The 9,112-nt window shown below is 36.3% G+C and overlaps 1 protein-coding gene across 3 annotated transcripts; it reads right to left on the bottom strand.

The window, feature by feature from the left end:
- Window positions 1–206: 206 nt before the first annotated feature.
- On the bottom strand, window positions 207–4,924 carry LOC122088544 (pentatricopeptide repeat-containing protein At4g19191, mitochondrial-like). 3 transcript variants are annotated; one of them, XR_006143092.1, is made up of 3 exons: window positions 2,346–4,924; window positions 2,201–2,249; window positions 207–713 (listed from the first exon to the last, which is right to left on the bottom strand). XR_006143092.1 is itself a non-coding variant. In XM_042657842.1 (3 exons), the coding sequence occupies exons 1-2, from the start codon at window positions 4,563–4,565 to the stop codon at window positions 2,385–2,387; spliced, it is 2,076 nt and encodes a 691-aa protein (XP_042513776.1). In that variant the 5' UTR covers window positions 4,566–4,924; the 3' UTR covers window positions 207–713; window positions 2,346–2,384. The 3 variants fall into 3 exon arrangements, 2 of the variants coding, with proteins under 2 accessions (XP_042513776.1, XP_042513774.1); XM_042657842.1 differs by lacking the exon at window positions 2,201–2,249 and having other exon boundaries at window positions 2,346–3,235; window positions 3,341–4,924; XM_042657840.1 differs by lacking the exon at window positions 2,201–2,249 and having other exon boundaries at window positions 2,346–4,923.
- Between the last annotated feature and the right edge of the window lie 4,188 nt (window positions 4,925–9,112).

The following is a 9,112-nucleotide window of genomic DNA, read 5'->3' as shown; positions in this document are numbered from 1 at the left end:
TGACATACTGAAAAGTGTCAATAAGAGTATCACTACATTCATTTTATGGATAAGGAAAAATTCATATTAAAGATAGAATATCAATGTCCGGCTTAGTACATATGAGATAAGAGTGTTCGGTTACCGAGATCAAAACTAATTAATTAACAAAAATAATCACATGATTTACCATTAATGAGATACATTTTCCTTTTTGGAGTATGCAGTTAGCCCAACCAAATAATTTAGAGTTTTTATCATAAATGGTTGAACAAATTAACATAACATTGGTGGTGCTGGGGATAGTTCAACCCATTTTTTTGAAGGTAGTGTCCAGACCTTGCTTTAGTAGCATGCTAGCCACAAGAATAGAATAAGGCTGAGTTGATGTATTCCGACCTTGCTATGGTAGCTTAATAGCCACAAGAATAGAATATTTGCCGAGGTTAGGAGATATCACAATCCTCCATGTACAAAACATGATTGAAAAAAAGGGAGGGGGATGGTTCCAGATCATGAAACATCAATTTCTTGGCAACTGATGTTCCTTCACAATATTCATCACCAAAGAATCGCTCTCAATGATAAGCTCATGAAATCCCTTGGATATAGCGATTTGGAGGACAAGTCTAACTGCTAATGCTTCAGCAACATAAGCAAAGGTGTATCCAACATATTCTGCAAATCCAAACAGAAACTATCCATGATGGTCTCTAAATAGCCCCTGCCGATACCTGCATGACCAGAAGTACACAAACAAGAACCATCAACATTAGCTTTTAAACTGTTGATGGGGGGAGGTTCCAGGCAAAATGTAAAATTCCAGTAGAAATGTATTTCTGATTATGATTCGAAATAATCATTGGAGAACTTCTTGATGGCATGAAAAATTAATGCCTATTGACTTGCTTGTCCAATTTCCTACCACTTCGTAAAGGCTCATATATGACTCAAAAAAGGAAGTAAGAACATGGTGTACAGTTATTGCCACTAATGTTTTGATTTTTAAACAACCCTAATGAATTCATAGTATCATGGTTGTCTAACTTCTACATTCCTACAGCTGGTTTTACACATTTCTGATGGTGAAAGTGCATTTCACTTTAAAAGTGAAGTATAACAATAAATATGTAGAAGTTTACATCTCTCTCTCTCTCTCTCTCTATATATATATATATATATATATTTGTTACTTTGTAGAAGTTTCAATATCAACAGTTTACATTTTACATGTCAGGTGTTATACTGTTACAGATAGAATTAAGAATTTTGAAACAACCTGTAATCTCATATTGCAAATAAAGTGGGAACCAACTTCTACACCACGTGAGACCCAAAATCCATACAATTGAAGAAGTAGATGCTGCTACAATCAGGATCTATCAGTTCTATCATAACAATTATCCAAAAGAAAGAAAACTATCATAACACTATTACTATAATAGCATTTATGCTGCTTGTTGAAGTTTTTCCATTCATCTTAGAGTTGTTATTACCAAAACAACCAGGCCTCTTGTATTATCTGGTCTGCATTAAAGCATTAACAAATTGTTCTTCCAATGGATCAACAGCCACAAGGCTGCCTTTTCTAAGAAAATAGGGAGGTCATACATTGCCTATTAGTTTACAGAGATCACTTTACCATTTAAGTTCACACAAAAGTTTTCCCATTCCTCCATGAGTGGTCATAACCAAAATATCAAGCAGGACCCTCATGTTTATTAGTAGACCTGGATTAGGTGCTGAAGCTTTATACCACGAGAAGATAGATAGTGAAAAAGGTTGCCTATTTGAATCTAATGGTACAGCTGCCTTGAAGTTCCAAATAATAATATTTTCAGAGAGGAATATAAAATCTGTAACTGATTTTTCAAGAAAAAATCTCATTTATAGTGAGGCACATCAAAATATAAGGAGAAACTAAATAAGAAAATGAAACCGATTTCATATTCATCTTTTTCTTTCCTTTGAATTATGCCATGATAAGGAGTTTGTGAGATGGATACATCTAGATGGGTTATGAGAGAGGCCATGGCCATGCCATGCAGCATTAGCTTAAGTTTCGTGTTCATGGTCTCTAACTTTAAGTACAAATTACTTAAAATGAAAACTAAGACCATATATTATGTTTTACCGTATCTGCCAAGTAGGACAATTTTAATGCTCCACATATTACTAACTTTATTATCGTGTTCAATAACCATTGTAAGGTTTTACTTACAGATCAACAAATTATTCAATGTGTTCCTCGGTGCGCATGCAAAATAGAACTGTAGGAGATTTAGAAGTACTAAATATGACATCATCAGAAATTATCTTACTCTAGGCGAATGAAAGGGAAGAAAAAAATATGTCTTCAGTCTAACCTGTGAAAAAAAGTCTTGATTTCAACCAAGATATGGAGTTCACACTTTGTGTAAGGCGCATGATTCAAAGTCCAAATTCTTATCTATATCAAATTTGATCTCCAGTTCTAAATTTCTTAATATGTTGTATATATCCAGTGACTTTAGATGGGACTGATCTGCAACACGAAATTCATGTACGCTTCCATTTATCTCCAGCCAGCTACATCCAGGAGTCTTCTTCAAACCTCTATCTCTAAGCACAGCCCTCATCTTAGCAACCCCCTCCCATTTTCCTGCCGCAGCATATATGTTAGAGAGCAAAATATAGTTCCCAGCATTTTTAGGCTCCATAGCTATTAGCTTTTTGGCAGCAAACTCTGCCACTCTAGTCTCAGAGTGCATCTTACAGGCACTCAGCAATGGGCCCCAGACCCGTGCATCTGGATCGATTGGCATTGTTCTTATAAGCTCTAAAGCTTCTTTGATATGCCCTGCACGCCCAAGAAGATCCACCATACAACCATAATGTTCTTGATTGGGCTGACACCCATAGGTCTCCGTCATCTCTTTGAAACATTCCCAACCCTCTTTCACAAAGCCTGAATTAACACAGGCAGTTAACAGCCCAAGAAAAGTTACTCGGTCTGGCCTTAGTTTCATATCTTTTAGCTGCCTATACAGTTCAAAACATTGAGACCAATTCCCATGCTTAGAATATGCACTGATCATAGAGTTCCATGATACTATATCCTTGGAGTCAATTTTTTCTTCACTGAAAAGCTTTTGTGCCATCTCTATACACCCACATTTTGCGTAGTTGATGAGAAATGCTGTAACCACAGAGACCACCAAGTTTAAACCATGTTTTATGGAGTACCCATGAAGGTACTGTAGAGTTTCTAATGCTCCTGCATTTACACATGCAGGTAAGATATTAATTACTGTAATTGAATCCACATTGATTCCTTCGATTCTCATTTTGATGAAGAAAGACAAAGCATCAACATACTGACCATGGTTGACATATCCTTTGATCATTGAACTCCAGGAAATAACAGACTTGTTCAACAACAAATCAAAGATCTTCCTTGCAGATTCCACATTCTCACATTTACCATACATCTCAATCAAAGAATTATGCACAGATACTTGATAATCCAAACCATTCCTAATCACATGAGCATGGATCTGCTTACCCCACTGAAGGGACTTAAAGTCTGCAATAGATGAAATAGCAGCAATAGCAGTGAACAAATCAGCTCTGATGCCTAGTGTTCCCATCTGAATAAGCAGTTTCAGAGCTTTCACTGGACACCCATTTCGAGAATAAGCCGAGATCATTAAGTTCCATACAACACAATCCTTTTCAGGCATTTTCTCAAACAATAATCTTGCAGTTTCCATACTTCCTAATTTGGAATACATTGTTAAAAGTGCAGTATTCACAGTTAAATCTCCTCCCAAATTGCTCAAAACAACCAAAGCATGAACAAATCTTCCCGCTTCCAAAGAGTTCAAATCAACACTAGATCTCAAAAGATTAACTACAGTAACTGAATCAGGTTCAAGTCCTTCAAGTCGCATTCTCTCAAAAAGGAGAAAACAGTTTTCAGGATTTCCATTTTGAAAAGAGCCATAAATCAAAGAATTCCAGTAACTCAAATCCTTGACAGAGATTCTATCGAATTCCTGTGCATCCCCAGTTTCACCACACTTCTTGTACAGATCTACCAAAGCAATACTAACAGGAACATCTGAATTAAACCCTAATTTAACCACATGACCATGGACTTTCCTCCCATATTCAATATCTGACAGATGGAAACAAGATTTCACAACAAAAGGGTAAGTTCGTTCATCAGGGTACATGGAGTTCATAATCATTTCCTTGTAAAGAATAAGGGTTTTCTCATATTTCCCAAGCTCACAAAGATTTGTGAGGATCGTGCTATAGAGAAGAGAATTGGGTTCTTTTATAGAACTGAAGACTAGTTGGGAGAGATCGAGACGGCCAATATTAGCATAGTTGTCAATCAGTTTGGAAGTGAGGTGTGGGTTTTGATGTAGTCCATAAAGGATAAATCTGGCATGAATTTGCTGAAGGAATTCTATCTTGCCACAGAAATCTAAGAGAGAAGACAGAGAGCTCAGAGGTTGGGTTTGTGTGGTGTTGCGAACTTGTCTGAATTTGGATGGGAGGCAGTCAAAGAGACATGTCAACCGCAGAGTCGGTCGCATGTTATAAACTACAAGGCATGTTGGAGATTATCATACCAAATATATGTTTATATTCCACTATCAGGGATACTAGGGGCACAAGCACTTGCATTCCATGTGCCATGTGAAGGGCGTGAGGCTCTTGAATGCTATATGCCTTCAATGCAGGATATATGAAGGAGAGAAGAAGAAGGATAAGAAAGGGGGAAAGTTTTTAAGATCCGGCGAGCGAGATGGGAGATTAATTGTTTTCCTCAATATATTTTTCCTAGTATTATCATCCAACATATAGAAAATATATGAGTTTATTATTTAAGGAAATCCTCACAATCACTTCCATCAAAATCCACCCAAATCCTTGATTTTGGGTTTGATTCTAGAATCCCCTCTCTTTTATCTGGGTCAATAATCAGTATTCTATCACCACAAATTTGTGAGTGAGGCCAATGGATCACACCCTTACATATCTTTTGCCACAAATGGCTTCTCTCTTACACCATAAGGTATTTTACTTGAGAGCTAAAAGTGGGGATACCTTCTTTCCTCTGATAATGCAATGGTAGAAATCCATTGGTGATTTTTATTTAAATAATAGAAGCATAACAATACCAACTTTTTTTCATGCTTCAACTATTCAAGGGCACCAAATGAATAATATCTAAAGCTAAAACGGCCTCAAAAGGTTGGACCGAGTCAAAACAAGAAATTTTCCAAGCGATTCCAGATCATTTTAGTTTTGCCTTTTAATTGGAAAGGGTTGATGATGCATCTCTCCATCAAGTCCTTAGCTCCACTGAACCTAAATCGACAGTGAAGCAAATGATAATATTCACAAAGTACCATCCATTGAAGAGGTTTGTGTTGCACTTTTTTCTGTGAGCCCTCTAAAGGCCCTAGGTCTAAACGGTTTCCTGCCCGTCTTTTTTCAAAAGTACTGGGATACTGTAAAGGATGATTTTTTTTTTCTCTTATTTTAATTTTTTTTTCCCAAGCAGGTTATCTTCCCTCTTCATCATTGCAACGCTAATTTTCTTGATTCCAAAGGTGCAAAAGCCAAAGTACTATGATCAGTTCAAACCAATTCCCTTTGTGCGGTGACAGTGAATATCATCACAAAAATTTTGGCCAATCAATTAAAGCCGGTGCTAGATAAATTTATTGTGTCCTATACAATCTACTTTCATTCCGAACATGACCATTTCAGATAATATATTTGTTTCTGACGGGACATTTAACTACAATGGCAAAAGGAAGAAGGGTTGTAAGAAGCTAGTTGTAATGAAGCTCAACATGAAGAATATGATTCGGTATAATAGAATTTCATTGAAAATTCATTGCTTCATTTGGGTTTCTGTGATCACTGTCTCCATTAGTGATGGCCATCATCCATTCGATAGCTACAAGCTTTTAATTATGGAGTAGCTCAAGGTTAGGTTGAGTTGTCAAGGAGATCCGTTCTTTTTTACTTTTTTCATTATCTGCTCTCAAGGTTTTAGTAGTCTTTTGGTGCGCCCAAAGTCCTATGGTTCTATTAAGGGAGTTTGTGTTCGAAATCACACTCAGCTGGTAACCCATTTATTATTTGCTAATGATTTATTATTTTTCTTAGAAATTCAATTGTTGGAAATGTTTGCTTGAAAAATCCCTTAATATCTACTATCGGGCATCAAGTCAAACTATAAATCTTGCAAAATCCACTATGACATTTAGTCCGAATAAGCCTGCCAAGTTGAAGAGATGGTTTTCCCGTATTATGAAATTTCCTTATAGAGCTGGTCTGAAAAAAAAAAAAAAATCTAGGATTACCTATTCAGTTTGGGGTCTCAAAAGCAAACCTCTTTAGTGACATTTCAGAGAGAATTACGAAGAAGTTGGAAGGATGGAAGACAAACCTTATATCTCATGCGAATAAGGAGGTGATGCTCAAATAGGTTAAATTTCCCTTTTAATGTCAAACTATATGCTTGTTCCCACTTTAAGCTACCTAAATTGCATCATCAACATCTTCATAGACCGGTATCAAGTTTTTATTAGGGGGAAGCTAATGGAAAAGATCCACTGAATCTCGTGGAAGTGTTTATGTCATTCAAAGGAGAAAGGAGGTCTAGGGTTTAGAGACCCTTCTTTCACAAGTTTCTTAAATCTACTTATTTTCCAAATAGTGAATTCCTCTATCTACCATTGGAAATAACCAGAATTGGGCATGGAGAAGCATTCTAGATGGGCAGGAAGTGTTGAAAGTGGGATTAATCTGGTGTCAATGAGATAAAATTGATATTTGGCAACATAGATGGGTTCCCTCTCTTCCAAGTTACCGAGTTCAAACTCTCCAACCTCCAAATTGTGAGTTTCATAAAATCTCTTAGCTTATTGATAATGACAATCCAGTTTGGAAACGAAATCTTCTTGCTTCTCTTTTCAACCCTAAAAGTTAAAAATGAGATTTTGAAATTCCAGTTTCCTTTGTTTCAGTGAGAAGATTTTTAAACTTAGGGCACCTCTTGAAATGGGATTTTTTAGGTTAAATTGGCTTACCACTTGTTGTCCAATCTGGAAGCTGAAAATGATGTGCTTGAAGCTTCATCTTTCTCTCTTAAACCTTGGCAAAAAATTTCGAAACGAGTTTAGTCACAAATTTGGAATTGCAAATCTCTCTCAAAAATAAGATCTTTTCTTTGGGGAGTTTGCCCTGAGGGCCTTGCTTCTTAAGTAAATCTTTGTTGAAGAAATATCTTAGTTAATCCCCATTATGCGTGTTGTGGCACTATCCAAGAATCTACTTTCCATATTCTTTTGACTTGCCATTTTGCATTCGATGTGGCTTGATAGTAGTTTGTCTCACAAAGCCCTAGAAGGTGAGGAGGTCTTCCTTTATGACTGGATTGATGGCTATAAGGTGTTTTCCTCAAGAGGTAAGGATGTTGGCCATTGTGGTCAGCTCAATGATTTTCTATTGGAAAGCAAGTCTGGTCACCATTGGAGGTCATTTATGGTAGAAAATCATTTCAGGGAGTTTTATCAATCCATCTCCCCTCCTAATCGATCGGTTCCTATAGTTAGAGCCCCAGCAGTTGTCTCTCTACCTCATCAATGGGATCTTCTGCTTGTAAATTTCTATAAAATAAATTGTGATGCGACTCTCTCCCCCCTCCCCCAAACAAAATCTGTTGAGACTATCAAGGATGTCCTTAGTTTGGCATCACCGATCTAGCTCAATTCCAGGTGGTTTTAGTGGGTGAAGCTTTGGCAATCCTCTCAACTCTTTTGAAAGTTATTTTTGAAGATCTTACTCATATTATGATGGAGACTGACACAAAGACGTGGTGACCTTCATGCTTTATGGAATCTCATCAGCCCCTTTGACTATCAAGGCCATTTAGAGGATATTTTACATTTTAAATCCTTATTTGAATCTTGTATTTTTATTTTTTTTCTTTTATTCCTAGGGATTAAACAATATAGCTGACTCTCTAGCAAATAGGGCTTTGTTCATGATGGTTGTTTGGTCAATTTCTAATCTTCAAATCTAAGATTAATGTTTGGTACCCATACGTCTTTACAATTCTTTAATTCTGAATACATTTATTTTCACCAAAAAAAAGGTAGAGGTGTATGATCGGATGGTTAGAGTATTAATAGTTAATATATATATATATATATATATATATCAACCAGTGTAGATCTTGACCATAAGAGATGAAACCTATGTACACTGGTGAGAATATGAGGGGGAGTTTGGTTCGATAATTCTGTTGGTGCATATATTGATTCTAGACATAATTCCATTGAGAGACTTTCTATGGACCAATGATTACCCTGATTCAGTGACTTGATTCTTCTAGGAAAATTGTTTGGTTATCCTGATTCTATGCTTGATTCTTCCTGGAAAATTGTTCGGTTCCCTTGAGTCTATTAGTTTGATTCATCTTCAATCTGCTTGAAAAACTATTTGGTTCTCATGTTTCCTTGAAGTTGCCCAATTGATATTTTAAAACTATGTGGGGATGTCTACAGTAGGGTTTTATATAGGCAATTGCAACAATTTTATTTCAAATTCCTGTCAACGCATGATGGTCTCTACATGGCCACTATTTGGATTGGGAACCAAAACATTTATTTTAGATTTTCCATGAAAAGTATGTATTCTTCTCTTCCCCAGCAAGTAAAAATGTATTTTTTTTTCACGAGAGAAGTACTACTTATCTTCTCTCAGATAGTGGTCGATCGGTTCACATCTATGGTCAATCAATAGGTCGGCAGATCTATTCTTCTATACGATAAATTGCCATCTCGTAGCACCACCACGACACCGATTCTCGTTCTTATTCGGAGCCCCCCATGCCGTGCCGTGACTTCGACTTATAAAAATGTATTTTTTTTCATCCCTTTTCAATTTCCCAGGTCTTGTGCTTTTAGTTTTGTATGAGATAAAATGGGAGATTAGATTTTTTTTTTTTTTCTTTCTATAATTTCCTATGATTGAATCTGGGTTAATTCATGTTGGATGATTTGTTGTTTTTCAGGTTTTCGAGTACTTATTTTGTATATTTATTTTTTGTACCATTTTT

The sequence above is a fragment of the Macadamia integrifolia genome, chromosome 9 (assembly GCF_013358625.1).
Source record: "Macadamia integrifolia cultivar HAES 741 chromosome 9, SCU_Mint_v3, whole genome shotgun sequence".
NCBI classification, from domain to species: domain Eukaryota; kingdom Viridiplantae; phylum Streptophyta; class Magnoliopsida; order Proteales; family Proteaceae; genus Macadamia; species Macadamia integrifolia.
Note: the sequence above shows the minus strand (reverse complement) of the source record. Positions and strands in the feature narration are given on the sequence as shown.

Bases quoted from the DNA above. Each gene is read 5' to 3' on its own strand.
- LOC122088544 (XM_042657840.1), bottom strand. From the start codon at position 4,565: ATGCGACCGACTCTGCGGTTGACATGTCTCTTTGACTGCCTCCCATCC.